Here is a 14,763-nt window from a genome sequence, read left to right as displayed (position 1 = left end):
GTAATATGAGCAAATTAAAGTACTATTATTTACATTCGTACATTATATAATTACTAAAATGATAAAACACTGATGTGGCTAACAATTTCAGTCTAACACAAGATATTAATATCGCTTACTCATGTAAGCTTTATTTTTTAACAATTAGAAACAATCATAATGTAATATTCATCGAGTGTTCATGATATCTGACGTTCCGTCCTCGTTTTCGCGCAGGCGGAAACATTTCCATAAACCGTAACGAGCTTCCCAATCTAAAAAAAACAACTCTGGCTTATCCCAAAGTATATGATGCGCTGCAAAATTATATTGAGATTGAATAGGGGGATTCAGATGCGGAGCCCACTGCGCCCTTTCTATCATAATTTTGTTAACATACTCGTAAAACACTTTGGCTTTATGAATCCAGCATAAAAGGGACATAATCGCTATTATAGTAGCGTGCAAATGATACTGTACTTCAGGATGTTCCTTCTCTTGCTTCAAAGTTAAATCTTGCAGATTCATTATGAGACAAACTATGGCTGCCGCCGTAAATCCGGACGGGACTTCTATGGCAATTAAGCAGACCGTGCAATACGTCGTTTCTAAATTCATGCGTGACCTGCTGTGGTTTATAAAGCTCTTTAAAATACTGTCGTGTAAGACCTCCCTGTGAATTTTACAAAACAATTTATCTTCTTTAAGACACTGGCCTATCTTGATGTCGAACTGAGCATTGTCGAAGAATATTTTGGGAGTATCGAAGTTCATTTTGTTCTCTTTCCTATCGAGCATATATTGCATAACCCTATTACCCAATAAACTTGCTATTTTACTTTTCGACGCTATCATTTCCATCAGCAGTGGGAATATATTTGGCGTTAAAGTGTTCTCATACATCGTCACTTTATGCATGTAAGATGTATATTCGAGGGTACTACCGAATTCTAAAATAGTATCGTCAGTCATTCCATCCTCGACAGCCCATGAACACATGTGCTGCACTATAATGAGAAGATGATCATTGCATATATGTTTGACTAGATGTATAATGCAAACTTCCAGACCCTTCTTAAGTATCGCGTACGATATAGAGTTATTGGGCGTTTGCCTAGAAGTCACGCTGATGTAAAAGAAATTTAGAATTCTCTCAATAACTACCACCGTTTCGTGGGTATCTGGCCACTCGTAAACATCTAACAGCTCGTACGATATTCTCACGATTCTTCTCGCGTCCTCTAAATTCATATTCGGGGCTTCAATTTTGTCCCATATTGTATGGATCATTAATGATCCACTGACGCCGCACTCTAATAAATTGAACATAATTTCGAAGCAGAAGGTTTCGAACTCCCAGAGTTTCTCTTGGAAGATCGTGTCGAGCACCGCTTCAAGTATTTCCTTTGACTTCTCAGGAATATACATTTGCAACAGAGTGTTATAACAGTCCTTCGCTAGCCGACGCTTGCGTCGGCGTTTCCATTCGCATATGTTGTTAGTGTATTCCAATTTCCCGTCGTAGTAGAAGAAGAGCTTTAGGCTACATGTAATGATTGTAACGTTCGGCTCGTAAGTTAACAGTTGCCTTTGCGATGCACCTTTCGTTATACTTATTATGGTGTTCAACATCGCATCTTGGTCTTTCAGCGAAAGCAAAGGCACGGAAGAGCAAACGTTATGTATGAAAGCTATTTTATTCCTCAGCTCACTGTCCGAGATCATTATTAAATGACATTGCATTTAAATGGTAGAAGAAACTACAGACACAATTTTGATTAGAAACATGTTTTAAATAAACACAACTGAATATGCAGTTTTTACATACGCCTTCTATATGTAAAAAAATACAATATTTCACTATATTATTTGACCGTCTTTCCATAAACTTTTTAATTAATTGTTCAACCGAAGTTAAAGACACAATTGCACGAATAGCGTGTAAAACTTAAAACAATCCTTCATTATGTATTTACATGAATGTGTACATAATATTTATAGATATGCATTGAAAAATCTAAGCAAGTTCTCCTTTCTTTTTTTTACAAAATAAACAACATACATAGTTCACATGATTTCAAATATTGAAATTTAGTTATTCCTATGAGAAATAAATATTTCATACTTCATTACGTTCTGTAGTATTACATATACAAGTCTTTTGATTTAAGAAATAAACTATACAATCATAGTATTATTGCTCGAAATGAATAACAAACATTTTTTTAGAACCACAGGTCGCCGCCAACATCCTCGTCTGGTTGCGACATTTGCTGTGCCGTTTTTTGCTTCTGGTGGGTATTGTTTTCTCCGTCGTCGTCACTTTCGGACACAGCCAAATCGTCTTGTATCTTATTCTCGCTCTTCTCGTCTCTCGCTGGCAAGCCAGCTAGTAGAAAGTCCGAAGGATCGTAGTTCGGATCGACGTCCATACTTTCGTCTATAATTTGAAGAAGGAAAATACCGTTTGTAAGTTTAACAAACTTATCCAGTATTTGATTTTGTATTTTACCAACCTTGCTGAAGCAATTGTTGATCTGCCATATAAAAACCAACATTACCCAATTGAACCATTGCTTCCGCTGCTTGCTGGCTATCATCATCCGCCAATACTACTCCACCTTCCCGAACCTCGTTTAATTCAAGGGTTTCCATCTCGGCATTTTCGGACTGTTCGTCCGTGCCGAACGGAACCTCATCAAACTCGTCCTCGCTGGAGAATTGTAAGTCTAAACCGAAGCAAAGTGATGTTAATAGAGGCGAGATGATGCTAATAAAGAACTCTGTCAAGCTTCCCATACCTTCTTCAAGCACGTCCTTTTTCTTCGAATTTGCACTTCTGCTACCATCGCCTTCCATGTCTCCTTCCACGTCCACAAAATCAAAATCATCCATGTTCGACTTCCCAAATGGATTCTCCGGCGAGCTCGTCTGACTCTGTGGACAATGGCATAAAGTTGATTTTAAACTTACAAGGGGAGGACATCATGTTGTAGACACCGATTTTTATGAGCCTTGGCACGATGGATCTATGTCGAAAAGAAGTAAATAGGTGTTCGAGCGTTTCTGCCAATGGGCCTTAATAATAGAGATATTTACATGGAAATTATTAAAAAATTCATAGTGGCCGTGGGGTTTTAATGGGTTAAAATCCCACACTACCCTGGCATCCCGGCGGATTCCCCTCTGAAGGAGTCGGGGTGCCTTTTAAAGATTTTCCCAAGTTAAAAAAAAATTATAACAAAAATTTATAAAGTTTTTTTTTAACTTGGAGACATCTTTAAAAGACACCCCGACGCCTCCAGGAGGGAATCTCCCGCGGGCGCCAGGGTAGTGTGGGATTTTTACCTACTAAAACCCCACGGCCACTATAAAATTTTTAATAATTTACGTGTAAATATCTCTATTATAAGGCCTATTGGCTGAAACGCTCGGACACCTATTTACTTATTTTCAAAGCTCTTCAAAATCGGTGTCTACCACATGGTGTCCTCCACTTGTTAGAGAAGGAACACTTGAATAAGTATAAAGACAGTACCCCTCTGAATTCTGGTTCTGCGATAGTGTAATTCTCTTCATCCGCGCCAAGCCACGAAGGATCTATATCCGCTTGCTCCATTGCACGCTTTTGCACCAGTAATATATTATTCTCCAGTTGCGTTAAGTGTTCATCGTACTATAAAGTATAAATCGGTTATCATTACAAATATGTAGTTAAAACAGAATGAATACACGTATGAGTGTACGCTTGCGCGAATACCTCGTCTAATGTTTCTTTGCAAATTTTTACAAGCTGCTCCGCTTTGTGCGTATACACAGATTCTTTCCCATTGTATATTGTACAATTTTCCAAGATCTGCTCGATATCTCTGAGAAACTCGTGTCGATTATGGTACTTATGCGCTGCAACAGGATAACCGATTTTAAAGAAATAGTTACAACGGAATTACGAATGTTTTATCAAATTAATAGTATACATCGACACATACCCGACACTTTCTTCGATATAGTCTCTAAATCCATAGGCCTTTTGATAACATTATAATAATCTTTCACCAACTTCTTATTCACTGGCTTCAAGAACGGCCACGCCTCCGTCATAGACTTCAGTTTATTATTAACAACATTGTCCAAAATGAATGTAAGAGCAACTTGATCGTTATCGTCAAGAAGTGGATTGATTGCTTTTTCTAATCTCATCAGGCGATCCTCCTTTTCAGCGAGTCTTTCTACACACGTGTCTAACATACGCTTAGCTGCCACTGTCAACGAACTTTTCGGCCCATTATATAACGTCGAGTTTTCTACAATCTGATTGACATCGGCCAAAAACTCTTCTCGGCTCTGATATTTCTTCAACCTCAAATTCTCGCGTATAGTTTGCAAGTCCATAGGTCTCTGTATAATTTTATAGTAATCTGGAACAGCCTAATAAAGGATTTTGTCAAATACTCCAGCAATTTCTAAAGCAATGCGCGATGTTAAAGTGGAACGACGTAAAAGTTGAAACGTACTTTAGCATTGACAGGAAACAGGAAAGGCTGAACATCTGGCAAGTCTCGCATTTCATTGAGAATGCTTTCTAACATCGTAGACATAACAACGACAGGATCAGTTCTGCGCCTGTTGGCAGGTTTCTGCTGCCGTTTAAGATAATCACAGTGATCGTCTCCTGTAGCTCTCCTCCGCTTCTTCGAGTTCACCGCCTCTTTGGGCACTTTCAAGAGTAACGTGCGCCTCTTCATTTCCTCGGCGTGCTGTAAAACCATTAAAATTATATCCATAAAGCGACGCATTATCTCAGCATTGATAACTTAAAACAGTTGAATGCGGTACCTTAATTAACTTGGACGACAGCTTTACTTTGGTACCATCTACGTTAACAAGGTCCTGGTCGTCCGTATTTAGTTGCTTCTCAATTTCTTCTTCCTGCTCCTCTGTCATGGCAACGTTCACCGGCGCCGTGGTTATACTGTTTTGGTACAAGGGGCAGGCCTTGTTTGTACGCATGTGGCCCACGTTGCCGCAAGCACCGCATTTCAATTTCAGATCTGGCTTAAGTTTAGGTTTTTTACGTTTGGAAGGGGACACCTCGGGTTTGGGATGTTTAGAAGCAGGGGAAGTGGATTGGAAAGTATTACAGAATGGAAGGATACTACTAGAGGATGTTGTAAGTGGGATATTGCTACTACTACGATCGAATATGCTGTTCGAGTGCATACTGCTCCCCGTCATTGGACCACCGAGCATACGCTCCCGTTCTTGGTTCCGCTTGATTCTGCGCAACTGTTCCTGAATCCTTCTCTTCTCCCTCTTCATCTCCTCCTTCTGCGCCTCGTCCAACGTCGCAAACTGCTTAATGAACGTCTCGTCCTTCGAGTTCCTAATCTTTATGTACGTGTCTATCACAGCTGGCTTCCTTACCAACTCTACTCTCGTATACTCTTTCCCCTCTGGATTCCTAAACGTCCTATAAATCTTAAGAACCCTATCCTGCTGCGCGTTAAAGTTATTCACGGGGCTGTCTTCCTCGTCGTCCTTCTTCTTCTCCTTATTCTTCTTGTCGTGCTCGTGGACCTCGCCCATTAACATCTTTCGCAACTCGTGCCGCTGCTGCTCTTCCCGTTCAAGGGACAGCTGCGTGCTAGTTTTCTTATTGGATAGCATGTTCTCGATATTCTTACCCATCTCCTCTATGTCGGAGCTATCTTCCTCCGAGCTCTCGCCCTCGTCCGTACTCAACACTTCGTTGGAGGACAAGACGCGATTTTGTAAATCGAAGATCCTCTGACATTCTTCTTTGTACCTCTCTTGATGCTCGGCGATGGAGAATCGGTTGCCTCGCGAGAACTTTGTCATACCCTCCTCTCCAGCTTTAGCTTTCTCCGTGGACAACGTTCTGACCACGTCTATCACCTCCCACCGTGACAGCTTCTTAATCTCCTCCTCGGGAACGCCAAATTTACGAAGCAACGCTTTAGCATTGTTCAAGGACAGCCTTCTCAAATCGGCGTCGGTTCCAGTTACAGTCCTCTTTGGTTGAGCTTCTTGTTCCTCCTAATTTAAAGATAATAATTGCATAATCGAATAATCGCAATATATCGGAGTCTCACCTTACTAATCGTTGGTTTATTTGGCACTCTGACGTAAGAGAATCCTTCGCCGCAACCAGTCGGATCCGCTGGCCCAGCCAGTTGTAACAAGCACTTGCCCTTCATGGCTTGGATGTACGCTCTTGTTGTATTCCAAGGCGCAACTTTCACCTCGTCGTCCATTTTCAATTGCATCTCTTCGTCGTCGTCGTCTTGGGGAGTGAACAGAAACTTCTCACCGTAACCGGCGTCTTTTAACCGTTGCTCCGCCGCGATCATGCTGAAGTAAGAGCAACACTGCTCTGGAGATACCATTGCTCTGATCTCTTCCTCGGTTGGCAATCTGAAGTCCGGCTTTATGACCCACCAATTAGAGTCCATACCTATTCCGACAAGTTTCAACACGTTATTGCTATTCGCTACGCTTTTGCGAAAACATATACGGATATGCGTATAAACACCTGTTCTCTTGAAATCGGCGCACAGCTTCAAGCGTTTCCTAATACTACTTTCGCTGTGCGAAGGAAATGCTTTCTTAATATCGTCCATTTTAATACGTCTAGGAGTGTCGCGGGATTTCCAAAATAATCTGTATATGAATACTTGTAAGAAATCCCTCACGAAATTATTAGCTCTCTTCGAATTAGGACCGGGTACTTCATAGAGTGGACACTCTTGCCCAGCAACGAATACAGCGTCCACTTCTCTGATGTAATATTGTTGCCTGCATACGCGAATTATTATAAGTGATTGAATTGTCATGTATATTGAAATAAATAAAAGGCTTCTGCGCTACCTTGTCCTGATGACCAAGAAGTCTGTCTCTGGGATCTTGTGCTCGTAGATCGGTGCTCTGTACATGTTATTCTCTACCGCTTGTATACTTTGACCAGGTGTGAGTATTCCAAGGAACGGGCTAGTATGCGCGTAAGCAGTTTCGCCGTATTTATATTTCTGCGGTCCTTGATCTTTACCAGCTTTCCTTTTATAGTAATTCTTCACTTTCGAGCACATTCCTACTTGATTCATTAAAGGAGGGTGCTCTTCCGAGAACTCAACGAGCACCAGTTCACCATCTTTACCAGTTAAATCCTCGGGAGTTCTCATGAAGAAAACGTCACCACCGCCGGATGCGATTCTTTCTTGTTCTCTTTGCTAGCGTGCAATTATTGAATATAATTAATGCAAAAATTCGATATCCTCTTGTATGTCATAAATGTAACAGGAAAAACCGAGACTCACTTTAGCTTTCTTCTTGATATGTTTCAACAATGGTAAAACAGAATGAGGTCCTGGATGTGCAAGTGGTCCATGACTGAATCTCCTGATGGGCGGTCTATGGAAGTTTCGAAGACGCATTGGTCCCATGTGAGTTTGCACAAATGGAACGCGTAGTTCTACCACTGGCGTGCTGTGCTGTATTAAGTTTCCACCTCCAACTTTCAATCGTAATGTGGTTTCTGAAGATCGAGGCATGTAGTATCTAAAACCAGATAAAAATTATGGAACCCTTACTCTACTGCAATTCAGACTACTTTTGTTATCCGAAGCTGGCTTACGTGTCATTTGAAATATTGAATGGATCTCTGTCAGGAGACTTTGGTGGCGGCGGCGGAGTATCCTCTTCAAGAACATTAATTACTCCCGCTTTCCCTAACAACAGTTTACTCTTCTTCACATGTGGGTGGGGTATCTTCACTTTTGGTTGCGGTCCATTGTCTTTATGAAGCAACGCTGGGTCTATATCATCGGGAATACCAAGCACAATATTTTCATCGTTTGGATCCAATGTAAGGATTTTAGGCTTCGGAACCTTTCTCATGTTTTCAGGATCCCAAATTACTTCCTCCTCCCAAAGCCCGTACACCAATTCTTCATTTTCTACCGGGAAAATGGAATACCACGTGTCATCATAATTTTCTTCTCGGACCTGTTGCTGGCTTCCTTTGCTCCCCATATTCCTGTTAAAAACGAGAAAATAAGAATCGGTATCGTGAGGATACAGTATGTATAACAGTTCAACAAATATGGCATTGAAAATCGATTTGCACTTTTCTTACATTTTATTTTTCTGAGACTGCATGTGCAATGGTGTTGTAATTTGTGAAGTAGCTAGGCGAACGTTTGACGCAACAGATACAGGTGCACCTTTTCCTGGTTGACTAAAGGCATGAGCAGTTCTGTTTCCACTAGATGGCACCCATCCAGCCGCGTTGTTTTTACTATTTAATTTCTGTAACACCTTTAAAGGCATATACATTAGTAGTCACGCCACGTATACACGTACAAAGCACGTTATACCAAAATAATTATATATACTTTATGTTTTATATCATCACCATTCCATATGACATCATCTTCCCAATGTAATTGCGATACCATTAAAAATGCATCGTCAGAAAATTCTTCAGGAGCTTCTTTATTACCCAATTCATCTCCCTATTCGAAACGTAATAGCATTTTCTATGATAAATTTAATTCTTGCAACACTTAAGTAACTTTATATTTTATACATGTAGATATTTGTATACCTTATCTGTAGTCTTAAATCCGTAATTAAAGCCATCCCCAGTTTCTGGAACATGAAGCATGTCGTACCACAGTTGTGCAGGCCCGAACCGCCAATCTGCTACTTTCGGCCCCATATCTCCATTTTCTCCAGTGTCACCTGCTTTACCAGTTTGCTCTTTATCTTCTACCGGTAGCAACAACTTACTTTCATCGTCGGAGCAACACATATCTGGAGTTGGCTCCGGACCATATTGCATCACCCAGCCCTAATGTGGAAAATTTTCAGTAAAAGATGGAGGCTTCGCTTCAAGATTTAGGCCTGAATTATATACTATGCATACTTTGAACTTCGGTTTCCTTTCATCCTGATCAGAACCAGAATCAGAGTCTCTAACATCGTGATGCCGTTTCCTTCTACGTCGCCTTTTAACGCTCCTCCATATTTGCGGAAGACTGCTGGGCTTCCCCGGCCCAAATAATCTCGAAAATCGTAGTACTTTGTTGGCACGAAAGTCAGGGAACAATTCGGTAACGTTGACATTGGCATATTTCGATGGCAACATGGAAGCGAGAGGGGTTTCTAATTTACGCTGACGAGCAGCTTCCGCCTCTTCCGCGGTGAGTGGTTCCTTTTCTTCGGGAACTGGAGGAGGCGGCATTAACTGTGTGTCAGATTTATTGACAATTTCTTCATCGTCCGCGTCGTAATCATTTTCTTTCACGCTTTTCCTTTCATATGTGTCTTGCTGATCTGAGGAAGTAATATTTAAAAATGAATTCGTAAATTATCGAATGCATTCCTGCAATTTAGCTATTGTACATGAAACGAAGAAGAAAGGTCATGTAATTAGTATCTTATTAACCCGCCGGCGGGCGTGTCTATAAGTTTTATGCGAGCGGTTGCGACGTGTACTCTGTACACAGGGGTCTGTTTTGGCTGAAATACTGTTTCACCGTGATGTATTGTACCCAGCATCCCTATGTATTCTTCCAGTGGACATTTTTGCATCATGCTCCCTACTCGTGAGGTTCAAATTCAGTTTGGAAGTGTCTCTGAATGAATGAAAACGAAAGTATGCCACGTATCCTGCCGGCGAGCGCACGCGTACTCCCAAGTTTCCCAGGTGTCCGCCTCCGATTACTTTGATTTTCGGATATGTTTTAGAGGACAGAAAAATAAGAAACAGGTGTCTTTTTATTTTTGCCTGTTTGCATGTTTAGGGGGTGAATCCACCCCTCAAATTTCATGAGAATAGGTGGTGCCATCCTCTGTTGCTTTGGTTTTTGGCTAATGCAATCGGAGACGACCACCTGAAAACCTTTGAGGTCCTGTCCTCTAAAACATATCCAAAAACCAAAGCAATCAGAGGCGGACACCTGGGAAACTTGTGATTATACGGGCATGCTCACCAGCAGGATATGTGGCGTACTTTCGTTTTCATTCAGAGACACTTCCAAACTACATTTGAACCTGACAAGTACATAGCATTATACGAAAATATCCTCTGGAAGAATACATAGGTATGCTGGGTAAAATAGATCACGGTAAAACATTTTTTTTAGCCAAAAACTGACCTGCGTGTCCTGAGTACACGCGCGTGCCTGCCGACGAGTTAAACGTTTGTCATACGTACTGCTATCCTCATTAAGATCCTCCGCTAACTCGTTTATATCAGAGAAGTCGAGAGCGTTGGGCGATTTTTCGATGTAATTGATATCTCTCTCATTAACAGTTTCATGCTCGTCATCCTGCTTGTTCTCAGATTCATAATCTCTTTCTTCGTTAGCAGTTTCATTCGACATCATCTCACGAATAAACGAATTCAATCCGAGACGACTAAGCGAAGCTAAGTGTTGCTTAGCCTCCGGGTCCAGAATGTCATCTTCCAGTTGACCATTCTCATCGATATTCCCAAACAGGAAGCCGGTCATATTGATTCCAGACATTAAGTCTTTATCACTTTCCTCGTCTGAATCAGCCATCTTTTGTTATTAACGAACTCGACGAGTCAATGTACTAGTTCGTTACAACGAATGATATATTTTCTGAATACACAGCAGGCCTCCACAAATAGTACACATTAATTTCACAGCCTTTTAATAACAAAGAAGTATCATATAAATCGATATTTATTTACAATTTCTTGCATTTATAACGGCTTAATATTTATTACAAGTATTAATATTTACAAGTTTCTGTTAATTACAAAGTGACTGCAAGTTAACGTTTTGTTTACGTAAACCTTTCTATCAACTAGCGGCCATATTCTTGAACATAGATTTACTCGATATATAGAAGTCTTTCACTAGATACGTAGAATCTAGACCAGTAACTCAGCTGAAAAATATCGTTCCTGCTATTTCAATGCTCGACGGAGAGTGAGCTAACTGCACACAGATGGCATTTATTTGTGAATACTTTTAGGCTCAATCCACACTATCGAACCACTCAAGCTCCATCCTCTGAGCGTCCACACTTGTCCGTTTTAGGGAAAATGTACCCAATTAATTACTGACTTTTCTTACTTTACTTTTGATTGGTGAAAATTTATATTGGTGTTTTGAAAGAAAGAGAGAGAGAGAAATACTGATAGAAAGAGATAGATATGTTCATTTCCGGTTTTGCTCCAAGATGGCTGCGGTTATACCGATCACTCCCTAGAGGATCACTACACCCTCTCTCTGTCTAGAGCCAGGGGCGACAGCGTTTTTTTTTATGTTAGAAACAGAGAGGGTGTCCCCAATGTATATTTTTCTCTTTCTACCACCATCAACATTTTCGCCCATTACATGCTTCCTGCATGTTTATATCACGGTGTAATATACAGGTGTTCCGACTCTGTACCTTTTAACCCAGCGATTTTGTGTGCCGATTTCTGTTTAGTTCCCCTGGCCGCCGCGAGAGGCGTTGTGACTTAGAAGGCATATACATATGTGTTAATGAGATTGTTTAGTAGAGATTTTAATGGACTTGCCAGAAAAATCCTACGCATAATGGAGGGTGAACATGCCACGTATGCGCGTCATGACGCTGTCATTTGACTGAACCTTGGCGTCGATTAGTTTGACGTCACGGGGTCATCACGCGCATGCGTGGCATGTTTCCTTCCACTACGAGTAGGATTTCCATACCAGGCCTGTATATATATGTAAATGCCTTTACAACAGCCACGAAATCTGCCGGCCACCAGAAGAACTAGGACGGAAAAGTCACACATTCTGGACAGGAGTTGGAACACCTGTCTATTACACCGTGGTTTATATGCTCCGATGCCTATGGTGTGGGCTTCTTTCTGAACCATATTCACGAAAAATTATAGAAATATTCACGAAACGAATGTGAACCATGTGAAGTAGGCCACTCCGTCGTGCATTTGGTTAGACTGTCCGCAATTGGCCACAAAAGAAATGTCGGATGTTAACATAGACATATATAGACGAAGCGTAAGCTGAGGGGGGTGTAAGATTCGCGGTAAGGGGAGCGATACAGGCAAATCGGGTAACGCAGTGGTTATGCATGCCGAATGCTTCCGAAGCTAACCCGACGTGCCTGTGTCTGACCTCTGCCTTTTCCCCTCCAAGCCTACCGTTCCCCTCGCCGAAAGTCCCAGCTTCTGCTCCGTCTATATATGTCTATGAATGTTAAGCTTTATCGCTTTCAAGCATCGATCACGGGAAATTGAGAGGAATAGCGATGAAATCGAATGGGATAACTGGAAACCAAACATATTCCTAGATCTCTTTCTCTCCGATCCCTCTTTTCAATTCCACTGCGACTACGATTCGCTCCGTTCACCTATGCATTGATACAACTACTCTACTTTAAAGTTGAATGAATGATAAAACGTAAGAATGCGTATTTGTATACCTTTACATAAATCGAAAGGGAGTTTTAGTTCACAGACGTAACCGGTAGATGGCTATTAGATTTCACGATTTGGTGAGAAGTTACTGATAGACTGAAATGTTCCTAGATGTAATTTCAGAGTCAATTCTTTTCCTACCACAACGGCATATCGCAAATGCCAGGAAAGAGATAAAGACTTGTAAAAAGTCTTTATAATCAGTCGAAATTAAATTTCTATGATAATGGATATATGACAGTTCCAACAATTATAATGAATTTTGTAATGTATTTTTGTTTACATCTGTCTTACATAAAGAATGAAGTAATGGAATTTAAACCTTAAACGTGCAAACGAAAATGAAATACAATTTATGAAGTTTATCAAATTTCTTGGCTGTAGAATACTGTAAATTCATTTTCTCGAGATCAAATGCAGAATATTTAAACAGCGAAGAAACAAACAATTTCTTGTAGAAAAGATAAGACACAATTTATTTTTGTTCATGTACAAAGTAACATTAACTTCATGGAAAAAGTAAGTGTAATGTTTAATACTAAGGTTGAATTACAAAAAGTAAACGAAATTTTGGCAAATTTTTTAGACACATAACTACATTATTAAATATTAACATAAGTTTCTAACGATGCTCTCTGCTACTTTCTCAGTCTGTACATTATTATAATAAATGAAAATACCTAAAATGGTGTGATTTATTAAAAGAATTTGAGATTGTACATTGTAACCTTTTTGTGAAAATCATTTACAAAGAATTTTAAGTTTCGCAAGTTAATATGTGTTTGTATGATATAGATGTCCTTTATCTCTACATAGTGGAAAATGTGTGAGAGGCGATCGATGCGCCCCCATTCGCAATGAATACTGCCAACAATAACATAGCAATAAGCCTGTTGTTTTGAGCCTAATCATCGTGAACAGAAACGATACGTCGTAGGAATAATAGAATCTCCCGATATTCATGAACAGATTAAGGCAAGCTGACAAAACGGTTTACATTACAAGACAATTCCAAGAAATGTTAATAAAACCCAAAACTTTCAATGATATTAGATAACATAAAATGTGTGTAAAAACATTACTTATTAGATAAAACGAACAGCAGATTTGACGATTTTTTGCGTATTAGATTCGGTACATATAAAAAGTGTAAACAACTTTTCCACATTATCATTATGAAATAAAATGTTTTGTTATATTAAGAAAGATAGAAAATAATTAATGCCTCTTTTCCAAAGTAAGCATTGGAACAGAAATTTTTTATCAAGTCCATTTTTAAACTATCGAAGAATAATCTTAAATCTCAACACACTCCCCCTGTCTGTTGTTGATAAACCTCTATTGTGTCTCCTTCTTCCATTTCAAGAGTTGTTGGCGTATCTAATTCATTTATGGGCTGTCCATCGAATCTAAATCTTACTGCTGCGATCGCTAAACCCTGTAGGAACGCAACGGACTCGTAATCACAAGGGAAGTAATTTCAATAGTTTGTTCGTTGAACGGAGCAAGTCTACGTGAATCGAAGAGGGGCTGTGATATTATTGCGAGGCGATGCAACCTCGAATGGTCTAATATCGTGATACAATAACGCACCAAACAATCAGAGACTCACCACACGATCGCAGTAGGCATTCATTAATTTCCTGAGTGGTGTGTGCTTCTTAATTTTAAACTGAACCACTGCACTATCTTGCCCCAGAACTTTCAGATTTATATGCTCTGATTCTGTTTTAGTTTCCTACAAAAAAAGCGTACGCTTCAATCATCACTTATCATTATAGTGTATCGGTTTTGAGGTTATAAAGCGTTACCTTCTTCTCGTCGGACATGTTTATAGATTACCGCGAATACGCTTTATTGTGAACGATTAATATTAAACTGGCCACCACTTAATTGCCTGATTATGCGTCCGGCTAGCTAAAATTCTTACAAACAACACACAAATGGATACTCGCAGTAATCCCGCTCCCACCTTTATAGCTTAATCACAACGTTTTCATCTTACACTGGTACTTAGCGTAGTAGAAAGTTATTGGGATACACGCGGTTCAAAAACCTAACATGGCCGTCATTAAGTAAACTCTCTAGGGAATTTCGTTATGTCACTTCTCACCTATTTAGGGGAACATAAACGAAACGCTTCCAAAAAAAAATTGTCAATAGTTTTGCAGCAGAAAGAAAGCGGATGTATGAAAATATAAATTACTTTAATTGGTATGTATTATCATTACGTGTGTAAATTTGTTATTAGAGTTAAATTATATCTATATATTAATCGATTTAACGTAGTACGAAAATATACAAATGTATAAATGAAA

The 14,763-nt window shown here is 39.9% G+C and overlaps 3 protein-coding genes across 8 annotated transcripts; all 3 read right to left on the bottom strand.

Annotated features, from left to right (window-relative positions):
- Positions 1 to 4: 4 nt before the first annotated feature.
- LOC143366623 (uncharacterized) lies at positions 5 to 1,722 on the bottom strand. 4 transcript variants are annotated; one of them, XM_076807828.1, is made up of 2 exons: positions 380 to 1,722; positions 5 to 254 (listed from the first exon to the last, which is right to left on the bottom strand). In XM_076807828.1, the coding sequence occupies exons 1-2, from the start codon at positions 1,720 to 1,722 to the stop codon at positions 155 to 157; spliced, it is 1,443 nt and encodes a 480-aa protein (XP_076663943.1). In that variant the 3' UTR covers positions 5 to 154. The 4 variants fall into 4 exon arrangements, with proteins under 4 accessions (XP_076663943.1, XP_076663959.1, XP_076663935.1 ...); XM_076807844.1 differs by having other exon boundaries at positions 460 to 1,722; XM_076807835.1 differs by having other exon boundaries at positions 166 to 296.
- A 194-nt stretch (positions 1,723 to 1,916) lies between these two features.
- Positions 1,917 to 11,272, bottom strand: Taf1 (TATA-box binding protein associated factor 1). Of its 3 annotated transcripts, XM_076807797.1 has the most exons (19): positions 10,773 to 11,266; positions 10,217 to 10,676; positions 8,924 to 9,333; positions 8,603 to 8,848; positions 8,391 to 8,510; positions 8,132 to 8,313; positions 7,631 to 8,032; positions 7,314 to 7,554; positions 6,868 to 7,226; positions 6,533 to 6,795; positions 6,093 to 6,454; positions 4,816 to 6,036; positions 4,494 to 4,736; positions 3,969 to 4,407; positions 3,740 to 3,882; positions 3,518 to 3,655; positions 2,781 to 2,916; positions 2,496 to 2,708; positions 1,917 to 2,419 (listed from the first exon to the last, which is right to left on the bottom strand). In XM_076807797.1, the coding sequence occupies exons 2-19, from the start codon at positions 10,563 to 10,565 to the stop codon at positions 2,205 to 2,207; spliced, it is 5,682 nt and encodes a 1,893-aa protein (XP_076663912.1). In that variant the 5' UTR covers positions 10,566 to 10,676; positions 10,773 to 11,266; the 3' UTR covers positions 1,917 to 2,204. The 3 variants fall into 3 exon arrangements, with proteins under 3 accessions (XP_076663912.1, XP_076663921.1, XP_076663904.1); XM_076807806.1 differs by having other exon boundaries at positions 2,541 to 2,708; positions 10,217 to 11,272; XM_076807789.1 differs by having other exon boundaries at positions 10,217 to 11,266.
- A 1,621-nt stretch (positions 11,273 to 12,893) lies between these two features.
- Positions 12,894 to 14,482, bottom strand: Sumo (Small ubiquitin like modifier). The gene is made up of 3 exons (XM_076807906.1): positions 14,257 to 14,482; positions 14,058 to 14,183; positions 12,894 to 13,883 (listed from the first exon to the last, which is right to left on the bottom strand). The coding sequence occupies exons 1-3, from the start codon at positions 14,272 to 14,274 to the stop codon at positions 13,749 to 13,751; spliced, it is 279 nt and encodes a 92-aa protein (XP_076664021.1). The 5' UTR covers positions 14,275 to 14,482; the 3' UTR covers positions 12,894 to 13,748.
- Between the last annotated feature and the right edge of the window lie 281 nt (positions 14,483 to 14,763).

Source organism: Andrena cerasifolii, chromosome 1 (genome assembly GCF_050908995.1).
Source record: "Andrena cerasifolii isolate SP2316 chromosome 1, iyAndCera1_principal, whole genome shotgun sequence".
NCBI classification, from domain to species: domain Eukaryota; kingdom Metazoa; phylum Arthropoda; class Insecta; order Hymenoptera; family Andrenidae; genus Andrena; species Andrena cerasifolii.
This window is presented reverse-complemented; position numbering and strand designations above follow the sequence as displayed.